At 43.0% G+C, this 20874-nt stretch overlaps 1 protein-coding gene across 4 annotated transcripts in view; it reads left to right on the plus strand.

Moving 5' to 3' along the window:
* The window catches only part of LOC110504061 (neurofibromin), a 127875-nt gene that overhangs the window by 26709 nt on the left and 80292 nt on the right, over positions 1-20874 (plus strand). For 2 of the 4 annotated variants that reach the window (XM_036962075.2, XM_090218792.1), the window contains exons 23-34: positions 6773-6973; positions 7217-7398; positions 7606-7817; positions 8110-8271; positions 8381-8484; positions 8717-8852; positions 14664-14726; positions 18297-18455; positions 18626-18723; positions 18998-19144; positions 19250-19396; positions 19518-19628. In XM_036962075.2, the coding sequence (XP_036817970.1) occupies positions 6773-6973; positions 7217-7398; positions 7606-7817; positions 8110-8271; positions 8381-8484; positions 8717-8852; positions 14664-14726; positions 18297-18455; positions 18626-18723; positions 18998-19144; positions 19250-19396; positions 19518-19628 (1722 nt within the window). The remainder of the gene's footprint in view (positions 1-6772; positions 6974-7216; positions 7399-7605; positions 7818-8109; positions 8272-8380; positions 8485-8716; positions 8853-14663; positions 14727-18296; positions 18456-18625; positions 18724-18997; positions 19145-19249; positions 19397-19517; positions 19629-20874) is intronic. The other 2 variants (XM_090218791.1, XM_090218793.1) reach the window with 1 other exon arrangement.

Raw genomic sequence — 20874 nt, forward strand, 5'->3', positions numbered from 1 at the left:
TACATTTACGCAAATCATAAATGCCTTTAAAAATATCTACATATTTATTACTTTCCAAATTAACTTGATTTCAATGGAAATACATGGGTAGCCATGAGAAAGACCCCCCCCCCCCCAAATAATGATTGATTATCGAGGATCACTATGGTGCGCAATTGGGCTATGTAGGCTTGTACACAATCCCCCAACTTTAACACACATGCACACTGTGTGTGTGGTTACACTAGGCCAACATATGTCAATGGTTTTAGGAACAGCAGTAACATCAGGCAGGATTTAGGCTTCCAACTAGCTCAATCTTGGGTGCAATGATCACGTTCCTGCACTGACTGACTGTGTGGAGGATGAAATATTCTTATTAAATACTTTTTTCTTTACATAGTTGAATGTGCTGACAACAAAATCACACAAAAATGATCAATGGAAATCAAATTTATCAACCCATGGAGGTCTGGATTTGGAGTCACACTCAAAATCAAAGTGGAAAACCACACTACATCAAAGTTGGATCAGCCTGTAATGTCCTTAAAACAAGTCAAAATGAGGCTCAGTAGTGTGTGTGGCCTCCACATGCCTGTATGACCTCCCTACAACGCCTGGGCATGCTCCTGATGAGGTGGCAGATGGTCTCCTGAGGGATCTCCTCCCAGACCTGGACTAAAGCATCCGCCAACTCCTGGACAGTCTGGTGCAACGTGGCGTTGGTGGATGGAGCGAGACATGATGTCCCAGATGTGCTCAATTGGATTCAGGTCTGGGGAACGGGCGGGCCAGTCCATAGCATCAATGCCTTCCTCTTGCAGGAACTGCTGACACACCCCAGCCACATGAGGTCTAGCATTGTCTTGCATTAGGAGGAACCCAGGGCCAACTGCACCAGCATATGGTCTCACGAGGTCTGAGGATCTCATCTCGGTACCTAATGGCAGTCAGGCTACCTCTGGCGAGCACATGGAGGGCTGTGCGGCCCACCAAAGAAATGCCACCCCACACCATGACTGACCCACCGCCAAACCGGTCATGCTGGAGGATGTTGCAGGCAGCAGAACGTTCTCCACGGCGTCTCCAGACTGTCACGTCTGTCACATGTGCTCAGTGTGAACCTGCTTTCATCTGTGAAGAGCACAGGTGCCAGTGGCGAATTTGCCCATCTTGGTGTTCTCTGGCAAATGCCAAACGTCCTGCACATTGTTGAGCTGTAAGCACAACCCCCACCTGTGGACGTCGGGCCCTCATACCACCCTCATGGAGTCTGTTTCTGACCGTTTGAGCAGACACATGCACATTTGTGGCCTGTTGGAGGTCATTTTGCAGGGCTCTGGCAGTGCTCCTCCTGCTCCTCCTTGCACAAAGGCGGAGGTAGCGGTCCTGCTGCTGGGTTGTTGCCCTCCTACGGCCTCCTCCACGTCTCCTGATGTACTGGCCTGTCTCCTGGTAGCGCCTCCATGCTCTGGACACTACGCTGACAAACACAGCAAACCTTCTTGCCACAGCTCGCATTGATGTGCCATCCTGGATGAGCTGCACTACCTGAGCCACTTGTGTGAGTTGTAGACTCCGTCTCATGCTACCACTAGAGTGAAAGCACCGCCAGCATTCAAAAGTGACCAAAACATCAGCCAGGAAGCATAGGAACTGAGAAGTGGTCTGTGGTCCCCACTTGCAGAACCACTCCTTTATTTGGGGTGTCTTACTAAATGCCTATAATTTCCACCTGTCTATTCCATTTGCACAACAGCATGTGAAATGTATTGTCAATCAGTGTTGCTTCCTAAGTGGACAGTTTGATTTCACAGAAGTGTGATTGACTTGGAGTTACATTGTGTTGTTTAAGTGTTCCCTTTATTTTTTTGAGCAGTGTATTTAGCTGTCGGGTATATTAGCCACAACTTACCGTTCTTTGTGCAGCTTCAAATGTCGAACAGAGTTATAAATTGTTGCGCCTCTGTCTGTCATTTTCTTCCTGCCTGTTTTGCAAGTTGCAATCTGTTTTTTGTTGGTACAGCGTCATCTTTATATCTGTTTTTTGTTGGTACAGCGTCATCTTTATCTGTTTTTTGTTGGTACAGCGTCATCTTTATCTGTTTTTTGTTGGTACAGCGTCATCTTTATCTGTTTTTTGTTGGTACAGCGTCATCTTTATATCTGGTTTTTGTTGGTACAGCGTCATCTTTATCTGGTTTTTGTTGGTACAGCGTCATCTTTATCTGTTTTTTGTTGGTACAGCGTCATCTTTATATCTGGTTTTTGTTGGTACAGCGTCATCTTTATCTGGTTTTTGTTGGTACAGCGTCATCTTTATATCTGTTTTTTGTTGGTACAGCGTCATCTTTATCTGTTTTTTGTTGGTACAGCGTCATCTTTATCTGTTTTTTGTTGGTACAGCGTCATCTTTATCTGTTTTTTGTTGGTACAGCGTCATCTTTATCTGTTTTTTGTTGGTACAGCGTCATCTTTATCTGGTTTTTTGTTGGTACAGCGTCATCTTTATATCTGGTTTTTGTTGGTACAGCGTCATCTTTATCTGTTTTTTGTTGGTACAGCGTCATCTTTATATCTGTTTTTTGTTGGTACAGCGTCATCTTTATATCTGTTTTTTGTTGGTACAGCGTCATCTTTATCTGGTTTTTGTTGGTAGAGCGTCATCTTTATCTGGTTTTTGTTGGTACAGCGTCATATTTATCTGGTTTTTGTTGGTACAGCGTCATCTTTATATCTGTTTTTTGTTGGTACAGCGTCATCTTTATATCTGTTTTTTGTTGGTACAGCGTCATCTTTATATCTGTTTTTGTTGGTACAGCGTCATCTTTATCTGGTTTTTGTTGGTACAGCGTCATCTTTATATCTGGTTTTTGTTGGTACAGCGTCATCTTTATATCTGTTTTTTGTTGGTACAGCGTCATCTTTATCTGGTTTTTGTTGGTACAGCGTCATCTTTATATCTGTTTTTTGTTGGTACAGCGTCATCTTTATATCTGGTTTTTGTTGGTACAGCGTCATCTTTATATCTGTTTTTTGTTGGTACAGCGTCATCTTTATATCTGTTTTTTGTTGGTACAGCGTCATCTTTTTATCTGTTTTTTGTTGGTACAGCGTCATCTTTATCTGGTTTTTGTTGGTACAGCGTCATCTTTATATCTGTTTTTTGTTGGTACAGCGTCATCTTTATCTGGTTTTTGTTGGTACAGCGTCATCTTTATATCTGTTTTTGTTGGTACAGCGTCATCTTTATATCTGTTTTTTGTTGGTACAGCGTCATCTTTATATCTGTTTTTGTTGGTACAGCGTCATCTTTATCAGTTTTTTGTTGGTACAGCGTCATCTTTATCTGTTTTTTGTTGGTACAGCGTCATCTTTATCTGTTTTTTGTTGGTACAGCGTCATCTTTATATCTGTTTTTGTTGGTACAGCGTCATCTTTATATCTGTTTTTGTTGGTACAGCGTCATCTTTATCTGTTTTTTGTTGGTACAGCGTCATCTTTATCTGTTTTTTGTTGGTACAGCGTCATCTTTATATTTTTTTTTTGTTGGTACAGCGTCATCTTTATCTGTTTTTTGTTGGTACCGCGTCATCTTTATATCTGTTTTTTGTTGGTACAGCGTCATCTTTATCTGTTTTTTGTTGGTACAGCGTCATCTTTATCTGGTTTTTGTTGGTACAGCGTCATCTTTATCAGTTTTTTGTTGGTACAGCGTCATCTTTATATCTGTTTTTTGTTGGTACAGCGTCATCTTTATATCTGTTTTTGTTGGTACAGCGTCATCTTTATCTCTGTTTTTTGTTGGTACAGCGTCATCTTTATATCTGGTTTTTGTTGGTACAGCGTCATCTTTATCTGGTTTTTGTTGGTACAGCGTCATCTTTATCTGGTTTTTGTTGGTACAGCGTCATTTTTATCTGTTTTTTGTTGGTACAGCGTCATCTTTATCTGGTTTTTGTTGGTACAGCGTCATCTTTATCTGTTTTTTGTTGGTACAGCGTCATCTTTATCTGGTTTTTGTTGGTACAGCGTCATCTTTATCTGGTTTTTGTTGGTACAGCGTCATCTTTATCTGTTTTTGTTGGTACAGCGTCATCTTTATCTGTTTTTGTTGGTACAGCGTCATCTTTATCTGGTTTTTGTTGGTACAGCGTCATCTTTATCTGGTTTTTGTTGGTACAGCGTCATCTTTATCTGGTTTTTGTTGGTACAGCGTCATCTTTATCTGGTTTTTGTTGGTACAGCGTCATCTTTATCAGTTTTTTGTTGGTACAGCGTCATCTTTATATCTGTTTTTTGTTGGTACAGCGTCATCTTTATATCTGTTTTTGTTGGTACAGCGTCATCTTTATCTCTGTTTTTTGTTGGTACAGCGTCATCTTTATATCTGGTTTTTGTTGGTACAGCGTCATCTTTATCTGGTTTTTGTTGGTACAGCGTCATCTTTATCTGGTTTTTGTTGGTACAGCGTCATTTTTATCTGTTTTTTGTTGGTACAGCGTCATCTTTATCTGGTTTTTGTTGGTACAGCGTCATCTTTATCTGGTTTTTGTTGGTACAGCGTCATCTTTATCTGGTTTTTGTTGGTACAGCGTCATCTTTATCTGTTTTTGTTGGTACAGCGTCATCTTTATCTGTTTTTGTTGGTACAGCGTCATCTTTATCTGGTTTTTGTTGGTACAGCGTCATCTTTATCTGGTTTTTGTTGGTACAGCGTCATCTTTATCTGGTTTTTGTTGGTACAGCGTCATCTTTATCTGATTTTTGTTGGTACAGCGTCATCTTTATCTGGTTTTTGTTGGTACAGCGTCATCTTTATCTGTTTTTGTTGGTACAGCGTCATCTTTATCTGTTTTTTGTTGGTACAGCGTCATCTTTATCTGTTTTTTTGTTGGTACAGCGTCATCTTTATCTGTTTTTTGTTGGTACAGCGTCATCTTTATATCTGTTTTTTGTTGGTACAGCGTCATCTTTATATCTGTTTTTTGTTGGTACAGCGTCATCTTTATATCTGTTTTTTGTTGGTACAGCGTCATCTTTATCTGTTTTTTGTTGGTACAGCGTCATCTTTATCTGTTTTTTGTTGGTACAGCGTCATCTTTATATCTGTTTTTTGTTGGTACAGCGTCATCTTTATCTGGTTTTTGTTGGTACAGCGTCATCTTTATATCTGGTTTTTGTTGGTACAGCGTCATCTTTATATCTGGTTTTTGTTGGTACAGCGTCATCTTTATCTGTTTTTTGTTGGTACAGCGTCATCTTTATCTGGTTTTTGTTGGTACAGCGTCATCTTTATCTGGTTTTTGTTGGTACAGCGTCATCTTTATATCTGGTTTTTGTTGGTACAGCGTCATCTTTATATCTGGTTTTGTTGGTACAGCGTCATCTTTATATCTGGTTTTGTTGGTACAGCGTCATCTTTATATCTGGTTTTTGTTGGTACAGCGTCATCTTTATATCTGGTTTTGTTGGTACAGCGTCATCTTTATATCTGGTTTTGTTGGTACAGCGTCATCTTTATATCTGGTTTTTGTTGGTACAGCGTCATCTTTATATCTGGTTTTTGTTGGTACAGCGTCATCTTTATATCTGGTTTTGTTGGTACAGCGCATCTTTATATCTGGTTTTGTTGGTACAGCGTCATCTTTATATCTGGTTTTTGTTGGTACAGCGTCATCTTTATATCTGTTTTTTGTTGGTACAGCGTCATCTTTATCTGTTTTTTGTTGGTACAGCGTCATCTTTATCTGGTTTTTGTTGGTACAGCGTCATCTTTATCTGGTTTTTGTTGGTACAGCGTCATCTTTATCTGGTTTTTGTTGGTACAGCGTCATCTTTATATCTGTTTTTTGTTGGTACAGCGTCATCTTTATATCTGTTTTTTGTTGGTACAGCGTCATCTTTATATCTGTTTTTTGTTGGTACAGCGTCATCTTTATATCTGTTTTTTGTTGGTACAGCTTCATCTTTATATCTGTTTTTTGTTGGTACAGCGTCATCTTTATATCTGTTTTTGTTGGTACAGCGTCATCTTTATATCTGGTTTTTGTTGGTACAGCGTCATCTTTATATCTGTTTTTTGTTGGTACAGCGTCATCTTTATCTGGTTTTTGTTGGTACAGCGTCATCTTTATCTCTGTTTTTTGTTGGTACAGCGTCATCTTTATATCTGTTTTTTGTTGGTACAGCGTCATCTTTATATCTGTTTTTTGTTGGTACAGCGTCATCTTTATATCTGGTTTTTGTTGGTACAGCGTCATCTTTATATCTGTTTTTTGTTGGTACAGCGTCATCTTTATATCTGGTTTTTGTTGGTACAGCATCATCTTTATCTGGTTTTTGTTGGTACAGCGTCATCTTTATATCTGTTTTTTGTTGGTACAGCGTCATCTTTCCAAGGGCTCCATCTGAATTCACCCATCGGCGTTCCTCTGCACTGCCACGCGCAACTTTTTCTCAGCTGGCACAATTTGATTGGCTGCTGTCCGATTCAAACTGTAATCCGTTAAATTAAGAGTTGATATTTGGGTTTGGAGAGGGTGTCAGTTCGAGTCATAAGGCATGAGTCATTGGTGTTAAAATCAAAGTCGAGTTGCAAGTCATTATATTTGTGCCTCCAGTCTGACTCGAATCCAAGTCATGTGACTCGAGTCCACACCTCTGGTATACATCATTAGTTTATAAGGCCAAAAATGTCTGTAGCAATTGCCGATTGCCCCTTTAAAGGCTACCAGTAATGAACCTTTTTTTAAAGACTTGTTAATTCAACCCCTCACCATGTCTCTTCCAGGAACAAGATGGTGGAGTACCTGACAGACTGGGTGATGGGCACCTCCAACCAGGCTGCTGATGACGATATCAAGTGTCTGACCAGAGACCTGGACCAGGCCAGTATGGAGGCGGTGGTGTCTCTGTTAGCTGGCCTGCCTCTACAACCAGAGGAGGGAGACGGGGTGGAGCTGATGGAGGCCAAGTCCCAGCTCTTCCTCAAGTAACTACAACATGCTTTACTCATATACCTTTTAGTCATGTAGCTGACACTAATCCAGAGAGACTTAGTTATCTGTTGCTGCTCTTCAGCTTTCTGTACTGTGCATGCTGTAACATTTCCACACGCAAAATAAACTCTGTTTCTGTATAGAAGTAAAGGAATGCATTAACTTAAATGTGCACTTAATTTGAATCCATACTGACAGTTAAGTGTTCTGAACCCTGCTTTACCCCCTGTACCCAGGTACTTTACCCTGTTTATGAACCTGCTGAATGATTGCAGTGAGGTGGAGGATGATGGCCAGCCGGTGGTTGGGAGGAAGAGGGGCATGTCTCGACGCCTGGCCTCCCTCAGACACTGTACTGTCCTGGCCATGTCCAACCTCCTCAACGCCAATGTGGACAGCGGACTAATGCACTCTATCGGTGATCTACTTTAGCAGTAGTGATTCTCTACATTTTTGTAGTGCCAGACAACCATAACATTTGTCCTTCCATCCAGCAAGGACCATAGCTTCCAAAATGAACAATCAAACCTCAGTTAAAATGTCCCTGTATCCACTTCCACCCTTCATCTCTCTCTGTTGCTCTGTCTCTCTCTCACTCCTCCCCCCACCATCCATCCTTCTCCAGGTCTGGGCTACCATAAGGACCTGCAGACACGGGCCACCTTCATGGAGGTTCTGACTAAGATCCTCCAGCAGGGGACAGAGTTTGACACACTGGCAGAGACGGTGCTAGCTGACCGCTTTGAGAGGCTGGTGGAGCTGGTCACCATGATGGGAGACCAGGGAGAGCTGCCCATCGCCATGGCACTGGCCAATGTGGTGCCAGGATCCCAGTGGGTATGTACGAAAGAGAGCACTAGGTCATTTTTGTCTCACCTTGTGGTGACCAACCTTCACACTGAAGAGCACTACAATAACACACCTGTTTCTGCTAGTCAAGGTGCTGATTCATTAGTAGAATCAGACATGTTAGTGCAAGGCTGGAGTAAAAGCCTGCATCTCCTGTAGCTCTCCAGAAAAAGGGTTGGCCACCCATGTGCTAGTATGAGTGTGTTAATTCTAGTAGTTCTAGAAAGGTGTTTACGCATTTTTGTGTATTAGAGTTTTTGTCTGCGTGTGTCTTCTTCAGGACGAGCTGGCCCGTGTGTTGGTGACGCTGTTTGACTCCCGCCACCTGCTGTATCAGCTGCTGTGGAACATGTTCTCCAAGGAGGTAGAGCTGGCTGACTCTATGCAGACTCTGTTCAGAGGCAACAGCCTGGCCAGTAAAATCATGACCTTCTGTTTCAAGGTAAAACCACATTTCTCTCCCATACAGACCATTTTAAATAGTAGAACCTGAAGCACTCACACCAAGCATGACATTTTAAATCCATTTTAACGTTGAAATCCTTTGTCAGGTGTACGGGGCGGCGTACCTACAGAAGCTACTTGAGCCTCTACTTAAAGGGGTCGTCACCACCCCAGAGTGGCACAACATCAGCTTTGAGGTGGACACAACCAGGTAGGAACCTTCACTGGAACCATTCCACCAGTTAGTTTGACTGTGGTAGCCTGTTGTGGTGGTAAGAGATAGCACATCGATTTGAGCAATTATGGGGGGGTAACCTTGTTAAATGGAAGTTACCAAGGCAATTTTTACTTTTTATTTCATGAATGACAGTTGTAGGATTCTCCTCTTCCTCTCTTTCCCCACCTCCGTCTCTTTTTGTCCTCTCCACCCTCCCTGTCTGTAGACTAGAACAGTCGGAGAACCTTGAGGAGAACCAGCGGAACCTTCTCCAGATCACAGACCGGTTCTTCCTGGCCATTATCAACTCCTCCAGCGAGTTCCCTCCGCAGCTACGCAGTGTGTGTCACTGTCTCTACCAGGTAGGCTCATATTCCACCCCTGGCCTGACACTGCTCTCTGGGTGGGTGGAGTGCTGTCGCCACTGGCTTCCTTCTTCCACACTGTGCCAGTAATGGCATTAGTCAACAGCTCTCACTCTAATACACACACTGCCACAACTTTCTTACTTTCCTCTGACTTTCCACTAACATTGCTGCTATCCATACAGTGGTTCCTCCTTTTAAAAATTCTGTGCTTACACCGTGAGACTTAGAGGTAACCAGCGTCACGGCGTCATTCATCCAGACCACCACAAGGGGGAGTTAGAGCACTCATTATGCATTTGGGTCCCAATGTTTTTATATGACCAATCATATTGAGTGGTTCCAAAGACGAATTTGACGCGAGCCACCCCGTCCCTGGTGACTTCCTTCAGCAAAGAAGGCTGACAAAACATTACGGTGGAAGCAAATCTAAGTAATTATACGTCATAACGAGTTAAGCAAAAAATGTACAATTGAGAGGAATATGTTAATGTAGAAAAAACCGATTGTGCATATTTTTTGGTCGAAGTTAATTTACGAAATTCGCTATTTAGCAAGTTTTTTTTCAGTCATATCCAATACCAGGTGTATCAAACTCCATTCTTTGAATGATGCTGTGTCTGTATGTATGTATGTATGTATTACAGTTATACACTTCAACAGTCTTTACCACTCCTGCTCCTGGGACATCAATGATTACACATTGTAACTATGCAATAGACTAGAAACATGATTTAAGTAAAGGCTGATTTGTAATTCATATATACAGGAAAAACAGCACGCTACACTTCCTATGCATATCTAACTCCCTTCATCTGCATTAATCTGAGGAGGTTCTCCCAGCCATGTGGACGACTTGAAAACAGGGCAGCAAAGTTTGTTTGTCACTAGAGCGGGTTCGAGCATAATACTATTTACCTGTGAGTTATCAGACCTTCATACAAACTTGCTATGCTAAATTCTTGACGCACAACCGAAGGTGCTGCCATATCCTGCCAGCACGCCCACAAGCGAGCCACTCAGGCGGAGAATGACGTGTGGAAGAGGGTGAGGAACGAGATGGGTGTAACAATCCAGGCTATTTGCTCTGAGACCGGCATAATAATGTAATGAAACAAACAGGAAGCAGGTTTCGAACCCTCAACATTCTCAAATCAAATTTTATTGGTCACATACACAACGCTAGATGTTAATGCGAGTGTAGCGAAATGCTTGTGCTTCTAGTTCCGACCATGCAGGAATAATTAACAAGTAATCTAACAATTTCACAACTACCTTATACACACAAGTGTAAAGGAATGATTAAGAATATGTACATAGAAATATATGGATGAACGATGGCCGTGCGGCATAGGCAAGATGAAGTAGATTGTATAGAGTATAGTATATACAAATGAGATGAGTAATGTAGGGTACGTAAACATTATATAAAGTGGCATTTTTAGAAGTGACTAGTGGAGGTCCACCAATTTTATGATTTTTCAACACCGATACCGATTATTGGAGGAGCAAAAAAAAAAAGCAGATACCGAATAATCGGCCAATTTTAAAAAAATATATATTTTTAAAATGTTATTTTATTTATTTATTTGTAATAATGACAATTACAACAATACTGAATGAACACTTTTATTTTAACTTAATAAAATACATCAATCAAATCAATTTATTATTTATTTAATTTAGTTTAAATAATGCAAAAACAAAGTGTTGGAGAAGAAAGTAAAACTGCAATTTGTGCCATGTAACAAAGCTAACGTTTCAGTTCCTTGCTCAGAACATGAGAACATTTGAAAGCTGGTGGTTCCTTTTAACATGAGTCTTCAATATTCCCAGGTAAGAAGTTCTAGGTTGAGGTTATTATAGGAATTATAGGACTATTTCTCTCTCTATACCATTTGTATTTCATATACCTTTGACTATTGGATGTTCTTATAGGCACTTTAGTATTGCCAGTGTAACAGTATAGCTTCCATCCCCCTCCTGGGCTCGAATCAGGAGCTCCTGAACCAGGGCTCCTTGGCCCTCCTGGGCTCGAACCAGGAACACATCGATAACAGCCACCCTCGAAGCAGCGTTACCCATCGCTCCACAAAAGCCGCGGTCCTTGCAGAGCAAGGGGAACGACTACTCCAAGTCTCAGAGCGAGTGACGTTTGAAATGCTATTAGCGTGCACCCCGCTAGCTAGCTAGCCATTTCACAACGGTTACACCAGCCTAATCTCGGGAGTTGATAGGCTTGAAGTCATAAACAGCACAATGCTTGAAGCACAGCGAAGAGCTGCTGGCAAACGCACAAAAGTGCTGTTTGAATGAATGCTTACGAGCCTGCTGCTGCCTACCACCGCTCAGTCAGACTGCTATATCAAATCATGGACTTAATTATAACATAATAATCACAGAAATACGAGCCTTAGGTCATTAATATGGTCAAATCCGGAAACTATAATTTCAAAAATAAAACGTTTATTCTTTCAGTGAAATACGAAACCTTTCCATATTTTATCGAACGGGTGGCATCCATAAGTCTAAATATTCCTGTTACATTGCACAACCTCAATGTTATGTCATAATTACGTAAAATTCTGGCAAATAAGTTTGCAACGAGCCAGGCAGCCCAAACTGTTGCATATACCCTGACTCTGCGTGCAATGAACGCAAGAGAAGTGACACAATTTCACCTGGTTAATATTGCCTGCTAACCTTTCTTTTAGCTAAATATGCAGGTTTAAAAAATATGTACTTCTGTGTATTGATTTTAAGAAAGGCATTGATGTTTATGGTTAGGTACATTCGTGCAACGATTATGCTTTTTTCGCAAATGCGCTTTTGTTAAATCATCCCCCGTTTGGCGAAGTTGGCTGTCTTTGTTAGGAAGAAATAGTCTTCACAGTTCGCAACGAGCCAGGCGGCCCAAACTGCTGCATATACCCTGATTCTGTTGCACAGAACGCAAGAGAAGTGACGCAATTTCTCTAGTTAAATTAAATTCATGTTAGCAGGCAATATTAACTATATACTTGTGTATTGATTTTAAGAAAAAGGGTTGATGTTTATGGTTAGGTACACATTGGTGCAACGACAGTGCTTTTTTCGCAAATGCGCTTGTTAAATCCCCCGTTTGGCGAAGTAGGCTATGATTCAATGAAAAATTAACAGGCACCGCACCGATTATATGCAACGCAGGACAAGCTAGATAAACTAGTAATATCGTCAACCATGTGTAGTTAACCAGTGATTATGTTAAGATTGATTGTTTTTGATAAGTTACGTTTAATGCTAGCTAGCACCTTACCTTGGCTCCTTGCTGCACTCGCATAACAGGTTGTCAGCCTGCCACGCAGTCTCCTCCTGGAGTGCAATGTAATCGGCCATGATCGGGGTCCAAAAATGCCAATTACCGATTTGTTATGAAAACTTGAAATCGTCCCTAGTGACTAGTGATACATTTATTCCATCCAATTTTTAATTATTAAAGTGGCTTGAGTCAGTATGTTGGCAGCAGCCACTCAATGTTAGTGATGGCTGTTTAACAGTCTGATGGCCTTGAGATAGAAGCTGTTTTTCAGTCTCTCGGTCCCAGCTTTGATGCACCTCTATTGACCTCGCCTTCTGGATGATAGCGGGGTGAACAGGCAGTGGCTCGGGTGGTTGTCGTCCTTGATGATCTTTATGGCCTTCCTGTGACATTGGGTGGTGTAGGTGTCCTGGAGGGCAGGTAGTTTGCCCCCGGTGATGCGTGTGCAGACCTCACTACCCTCTGGAGAGCCTTACGGTTGTGGACGGAGCAGTCGCCTGCCAGGCTGTGATACATTCTGACAGGATGCTCTCGATTGTGCATTTATAAAAGTTTGTGAGGGTTTCAGGTGACCAGCCAAGTTTCCTCAGCCTCCCGAGGTTGAAAAGGCGCTGCTGCGCCTTCTCCACCACGCTGTCTGTGTGGGTGGACCATTTCAGTTTGTCAGTGATGTGTACGCTGAGGAACTTCCACCTCTCCACTGCTGTCCAGTCGATGTGGATAGGGGGGTGTTCCCTCTGCTGTTTCCTGAAGTCCCCGATCGTCTCCTTTGTTTTGTTGACATTGAGTGTGAGGTTATTTTCCTGACACCACACGCCGAGGGCCCTCACCTCCCTGTAGGCAGTCTCGTCGTTGTTTGTAATCAAGCCTACCACTGTAGTGTTGTCTGCAAACTTGATGATTGAGTTGGAAGCGTGCATGGCCACGCAGTCATGGGTGAACAGGGAGTACAGGAAAGGGCTGAGAACACACCCTTGTGGCGCCCCAGTGCTGAGGATCAGCGGAGTGGAGATGTTGTTACCTACCCTCACCACCTGGGGGCGGCCTGTCAGGAAGTCCATGACCCCGTTGCACAGGGCCAGGTCAAGACCCAGGGCCTCGAGCTTAATGACTAGTTTGGAGGGTACTATGGTGTTGAATGCTGAGCTGTAATCGATGACCAGCATTCTTACATAGGTATTCCTCTTGTCCAGATGGGTTAGGGCAGTGTGATGGCGATTGCATTGTCTGTGGACCTATTGGGGTGGTAAACAAATTGGAGTGGGTCTAGGGTGTCAGGTAGGGTGGAGGTGATATGATCCTTGACTAGTTTCTCAAAGCACTTCTGATGACGGAAGTGAGTGATAGTCGTTTAGCTCAGTTACCTTCGCTTTCTTGGGAACAGGAACAATGATGGCCCTCTTGAAGCATGTGGTAACAGCAGACTGGGATAAGGATTGATTGAATATGTCCGTAAACACACCAGCCAGCTGGTCTGCGCATGCTCTGAGGACGCGGCTAGGGATGCTGTCTGGGCCGGCAGCGTTGAGAGGGTTAAGAACAAATTCTTATTAACAAGGACAGCCTACTTCTTCCTCCCTGTCTCTCGCGTGCCCGCATTCTTTCTTTTCTTTTCTTCTTTATTAATCAATCCCATGTACTATGTTATTACAAAAGGTTTTAAATTCTCTAGTAGTGCCAATATGGGAGACAATCAAATGCTTCTCAAAGGTGCCCTCTGGTGGTCAAAATAGCACTAACGTGCATTAATGTAAAATATGGCTGACAATTAATTAACGTGCCATAGAATGCTGCAGCAGCCCGCAAGTATGATGCAACTTTTAAAGGAGGAACCACTGTACTCTGCCCTCTCCTACATGTTCTCTCTTCATGTACTGTGACAGAACAGAATAAAGTCTGTACCTTCAATGGTGGTAGTTTGAAAAGGGGGAACATATAAAGTTGAATTACCTGGCTACAGCAACATCAAGACACCACAAAGCAGCTAGCGTGTTCCTGCTCACAGTCACCCAACCTCTTACACACACACACAGACTTCCGTCTCTATTAAGCCTAACTTTTCCATGAAAGAACACCTCTGTATGGACACACGCTACCCCAGCCTATTTCCTTTCCATCTGCATGTCTGATGAGCCGACACCGCTGCCCTACTGCTCTCTGATTCCACAAAGATGGAATTTCTCCCTACACTGACTTAAAGTAACACATCAGCTGTTTTGATATCTCAATGAGATGAACACAGGGTGCTTTGGAACCACTAATGTTATTTTGTGGCACACAAAACCGAAATCTCACAGAAAGTGAAGTTTATACATATCGATCTCCATTTGCTCGATACTCTCCCATACTACTACCATAGTGCTCAAATCTGCCTGTAAAAAAACCTGCACAGACACATGCTATGCTGTTCAATAGTAGGGCTGTGCCGGCAGATGCTCTTGTGTAGCGTGTTTGTGTGGTGTGTGTGTGGCCGGTGCTGTGACCTGTTTGTGCTCATCTCTGTTCTGTAGGCTACTTGCCACTCTCTACTGACTAAAGCCACAGTTAAAGACAGAAAGGAAAACAAAAAAGCAGTAAGTTCAGAGAACTTTTTCCTCAGCCACTTTATTTTCAAAAGCAAAAATAAGTTTTTGTTGCATTTTTAAAAATTTGATTTATTTTTATGGTTTGATTTAGTGCTTAATTTGTTCATCTTGAAACGGTTTTCACATTCAAGTCTGTGTTCAGCCTTCTCTTAAAATCCTTGTACTAATACAGGTGCCAACTTAGTTGCTTCCATTTCCTATTAACCATGCCAAGAAACCAGTGCATTCCGTTACAGCAGGGGTGTCAAACTTTATCCATGGCGGGCCTAGTGTCTGCGGCTTTTAGTTTTTTCCTTTCAATTCGGACCTAAACAACAAGGTGAGGGGAGTTGTGTACTAATCAGTTTTTAATGGTTGATTAAGTACAAGGGAGGATCGTAAACCCGCAGACATTCGGCCCTCGGTGGAGTGAGTTTGACGCCAGCATTCTCTTTTCTTTCTCCCCTTTCCTTGATTTCTTTTTCTTTCTTTCCTTTCTCTTTCTTTCTTTCATCAATGTAGTGCAAAAAAATGAAAAACAAGTTTAAACATTACGAGCTATAGGTACTTTAAATATATATATATATATATATATATATGTATATATATTTACCCTGTTTTCGCCCCAATTTTGTGGTATTGCTAGTTTGCCATTGGTAGTTAGTCTTGTCTCATCGCTGAAACTCCCGTACGGACTCAGGAGAGGCGAAGGTCTCAAGCCGTGCGTCCTCTGAAACCCAACCAAGCCGCACTGCTTCTTGACACAATACCCGCTTAACCTGGAAGCCAGCCACACCAATGTGTTGGAGGAAACACGGTATACCTGGCGACCGCGTCAGCGTGCATGCGCCCTGCCCGCCATAAGAGTCGCTAAAGCGCGATGGGACAAGGACATCCCTGCCGGCCAAAACCTCCCCTAACTCGGATGATGCTGGGCCAATTGTGCCCCGCCTCATGGGTCTCCCAGTCGGCTGTGACAGCCTAGACTCGACCCAGGATCTCTAGTGGCACAGCTAGCACTGCGATGCAGCCCTATTTGGAGTTAAATACTTTGTGATTAGGGTCGCAGCACATCTGCAAGCACAGCACCAAAGACTGGGCAAATATTATTTATCTGTTTTATTTTAATGTGTTAAAGTGCTGTATACAGCATCCTATGTATAAAAGTTGTCAATAGGCCTAAGTTCCCAAATTTAAGAGGATTCTCGTGGTATTTGCAGAAATCCATTCAGGTGTATTTTGTGGCTTTTGGCAAATGCGCGCTAATGATCCAAAGTTGCGCTATTGCTACTGTTTGAAAACGCAGTCCAGTTCAAAGTTAATGATCGCAGGCCTATGTGGCAAATGGCTTAGCTCTGATTTGGTTATGACGCACTGATCTGCCTAGATGCCAGTCCTGGACAAGACAGATATACATTTGGTTTTATTTACTGCAGTGTCTATTAATTGTTCAAAGGCACGGCCGCTTTCCCGCTCAATATTGCTATAGAATTTTCCCAAACGCCTTACTATACATCATTCCTTAACATTCTATGAATTTATGAAACCATGAAAATGACCATATCTAAGTGCTCCTGGGTGTGTAAATGAACAGATATGAGTAAGATTTGATGTTACTAAAACACTGTCAGTTCCACTAAAAGCAAGCTCTTGTCCTCTGCTGCTGGCATTTAGTTTGTTTTTCAAAGGCTTCATTTTCCTCTAAGCTTTAATTCAAATGTTCTTGTCATAGTTACGGAAATCCAGAGAGAAGGATATGAATAAAAATAATAATTCTCTTGTTATGTCGAGATCACAACTTATCTATCTCATGATCACTACATAACAAAAGTTGTTGTAACCCCTTTTCTTAGGTTACAGCCTTACACACAATAACCCATAATGACAAAGCAAAAACAGGTTTCTAGAACATTTTGGAAATATCACATATACATAAGTATTTAGACCCTTTACTTTGTTGTAGCACCTTTGGCAGTGATTACAGCCTTGAGTATTCTTGGGTATGACGCTACAAGCTTGGCGCACCTGTATTTGGGGAGTTTCTCCCATTCTTCTCTGCAGATCCTTTCAAGCTCTGTCAGGTTGGATGTGCAGTGAGGCTGCACAGCAATTTTCAGGTCTCTCCAGAGACGTTTGATTGGGTTCAAGTCCGTGCTTTGGCTGGGCCACTCAAGGACATTCAGAGACTTGTATTGAAGCCACTCCTTTGTTGTCTTGGCTGTGTGCTTAGGGTCATTGTCCTTTTGGAAAGTGAACCTTCACCCCAGTCTGAGGTCCTGAGCGCACTGGAGCAGGTTTTCATCAAGGAGCTCTCTGTAGTTTGCACCGTACATCTTTCCCTTGATCCTGACTAGTCTCCCAGTCCCTGCCGCTGAAAAACATCCCCGCAGCATACTTCACCGTAGGGATGGTGCCAGGTTTCCTCCAGATGTGAGACTTGGCATTCAGGCCAAATAGGTCAATCATGGTTTCATCAGACCAGAGAATCTTGTTTCTCATGGTCTGAGAGTCCTTTAGGTGCCTTTTGGCAAATTCCAAGCTGCTGTCATGTATCTTTTTACTGAGGAGTGGGAGTGGCTGAGGAGTGGCCACTGAGGAGTGGCTTCCATCTGGCCACTCTACCATGAAGGCCTGATTGGTGGAGTGCTGCAGAGATGGTTGTCCTTCTAGAAGGTTCTCCCATCTCCACAGAGGAACAGAGGAGTGGTCATCAGGTTCTTGGTCACCTCTTTTCCCCCAATTGCTCAGTTTGGCTGGGCGGCCAGCTTTAGTAAGAGTCTTGGTGGTTCCAAATGTCTTCCATTTAAGAATGATGGAGACCACTGTGTTCTTGGAGACCTTCAATGCAGCAGAAATGTTTTTGTACCCTTCCCCAGATCTGTGCCTCGACACAATCCTGTCTCTGAGCTCTACGGACAATTCCTTCGACCTCATGGCCTGGTTTTTGCTCTGACATGCACTGTCAGCTGTGGGACCTTATATAGAATGCTTATATAGACAGGTGTGTGCCTTTCTAAATCATGTCCAATCAATTGAATTTACCACAGGTGGACTCCAAGTTGTATTAAACATCTCAAGGATGATTCATGGAAACAGGATGCACCTGAGCTCAATTTCGAGTCTCAAAGCAAAGGGTCTGAATACTTATGTAAATAATATTTTTTAAATATATATATTCGCTTTGTCATTCAGGGGGATTGTGTGTAAATTGAGGAACATTTGTAATTTAATCCATTTTAGAATAAGGCTGTACCAAAATACGGAAAAAGTCAAGGGGTCTGAATACTTTCCAAATGCACTGTCTGTCTTCTCTGGACTTCCGTACTTAGCTCCCTCCCTCCCTCCCTCCCTCCCTCCCTCCCTCCCTCCCTCCTGCATTTTGACTCTTCTTTTATTTCTCTCTTGCTTTTTTCTTTCTCTCGCGTTCTGTGGTTGGCTTTGAGAAGGGTGGTGTGAGATCTTCTCAGTCATGTCGTACAAGCATCTAACTTTTCTTATTTTGTCTTCTCCCCACTTTGTTCCCACCTCTCCTGCTCTCCTCCCTCCCCATTGTTCTCCATCACCCTCCTCTTCCACTAGGTGGTGAGCCAGCGTTTCCCCCAGGACAGTATTGGGGCGGTGGGCAGTGCCATGTTCCTGCGCTTCATCAACCCTGCCATCGTGTCGCCCTACGAGGCAGGCATCCTGGATGAGAAGCCCCCACCCAGGATAGAGAGAGGACTAAAGCTCATGTCCAAGGTATGGGTTGGGAGCTTCCATCTTACTAAAATAAGCACCTCTTGAAAACGACAGTAGTGGCTTTGACCCGAAAGAGTTTGATAAAGTAATTGTAAAAAATACATTTGATTTATGACCTTTTATTTGAGTTAATTTGCGCTCTTTTTTTGTGTTTTTGTCTCTGTCTTCAGATCCTCCAGAGCATTGCCAACCATGTGTTGTTTACCAAAGAGGAGCACATGAGGCCTTTTAACGACTTTGTGAAAAGCAACTTTGATGCAGCCAGGCGGTAAGCTAGGTTGAAGATGACAAAAAACTCTTTGCAACAATGGGACCAGCTATGCTACTTTGCATCGGTGCTGGTCCCAGATTTGTGACGACATCTTAACCTGTATATTTTCTGACATGGACGGTAAGTCAGAAGAATTCCGAGTCCCGACTTTGTTGTGAAGCTGAGAATTACATACCTAGACTCGTTTTCTAAAATGTTAAAGATTTTTGTAATCGATTTCCAGTTCTGTAGTTGACCATTCTCTGTGTGAGCCATCTGTATTGTCCTGTAGGTTCTTCTTGGACATAGCATCTGACTCTCCTCCAAGTGACTCAGTCAACCACAGCCTGTCCTTCATCAGTGATGGCAACGTTCTGGCCCTCCACAGGCTGCTGTGGAACAACCAGGAGAGGATCGGACAGTACCTCTCTAGCAACAGGTCAGTAACATGATGAGTCACCAGTCATCATGTTATTATGTGCACTACCAGTATAGCCCTCTTTGTCTGACAGCGGTCTCTCTCTCCCCTCTTTCCATTCTATAGGGACCACAAGGCAGTGGGCAGGCGGCCGTTTGACAAGATGGCCACCCTCCTGGCCTACCTGGGGCCACCCGAGCACAAACCTGTGGCCGACACACACTGGTCCAGCCTCAACCTCACCAGCTCCAAGTTTGAAGAGTTTATGACCAGGTAACTGTTCTCCTACTGTAGAGTTAGTGTGTAAAATGTTCAAAGACACTCCGGATGCTAGCAGTTAGTGAGTGTAGTTGATTCAGAAGCATTCTATTTTCCGTTTGTCCCTGATTTCCAGGCACCAGGTCCATGAAAAAGATGAATTCAAAGCCCTGAAGACCCTCAACGTCTTCTACCAGGCTGGCACCTCCAAGAATGGCAACCCACTCTTCTACTACATTGCTCGCAGGTAAGACCAATCCAAGGAGTGTATGTTGGCGTCTACGTATATTATTGTTATTATAAACCAGCTTGATAAACAAACTTTATCAACACAAGTTGATACTCGTCTAGATTGGGCCTTACGTTGGTAGGGAGAGGGATTGTGTCCTCCTAAATTTGTACCACTGCTGACTTCCAAGCTGTAAGGGAAAAGACCCAGGAAGGTCCATTCACTCATTACAGCAGGCTTTATGGGGCTATGTATCATAGCCTCTTAGTTCCAACTCAGCTGAAGAGGAGGGCTACCCTATGCCTCCTCCCCAGGCTGCTGCCCACTGTTCTGGGGGAGTCAGGATGTCTGGTGAACCAGATTTAGAGCTACCCTTTACCTCTGTCTTTGTGTGTGGTAGGGAGTATAGTGGGGGGAAGTCTGCACCTTACAATAGTGGAAAGAGGGTCACTTTCTTACCAAATGGTCAATGATGTGTGAGGATTTCAATGCCCAGAGGAGAATAGTTTGGTTTCATTTTGTTTTAACTTTCAGTTATTTTTAGGAGCTTATAAAGAGTCAAGGTGTTTGTGTGCATGTTAGGGTTTTAAGTACTTCTAGACATCCCCCTAACCAAGCTGATGCCAAGGTGTAAAGATGAGGTATCTCACATCATACTCTGACTCATCCAAACCACACGTACAGTAAATGCATTCTAAATGTTCTGTTTCTGTGTTTATATCATAGAAAGCATAAAACGCAGCAGCGTTTGTCAACAGAACACACAAGCAGTATAGACTACATGGAGTAGAGCATTCATGTTTCCACGCCGATAGTATTATTAGTCATGTATGTGTATACATTTGCCCTATATATTATTTGTATGTGCGTTTGAAAGATATAGTCATACAGCACAACTACACTCACAAATTGTTGGAAGATGAGCGAGAATACACAATTATATTCATATTTTTTTTAGGCAGTAACAGTCGAACGTTCTTGAAAATGAAAACAAAACTCCCTTTAACATTCTGGGTCAAATGTACATAGGGTTTGCCCTCTCAATTCCATCAAGACTTGGCTCTAGTCTCTTTAGGAGGCTTTGAAGGCAGTCACTGTGACTAAAAGGTTCAAGGCGACAGCAGAACACACAATCTGTGTGTGTAGACCGTGGCCTCTGCTCCGCGTGCTTCCTGTGTTGGGCTTCTTGGTGGCAGAGTGCGGACGCCCCGTTGTGCTTGTGCGTGTGGAGAGGCCATGCGAGTGGGTGGAGGTGAACACGAAC

The sequence above is a fragment of the Oncorhynchus mykiss genome, chromosome 24 (assembly GCF_057628025.1).
Source record: "Oncorhynchus mykiss isolate SJ-2025 chromosome 24, ASM5762802v1, whole genome shotgun sequence".
Classification (NCBI taxonomy): Eukaryota; Metazoa; Chordata; class Actinopteri; order Salmoniformes; family Salmonidae; genus Oncorhynchus; species Oncorhynchus mykiss.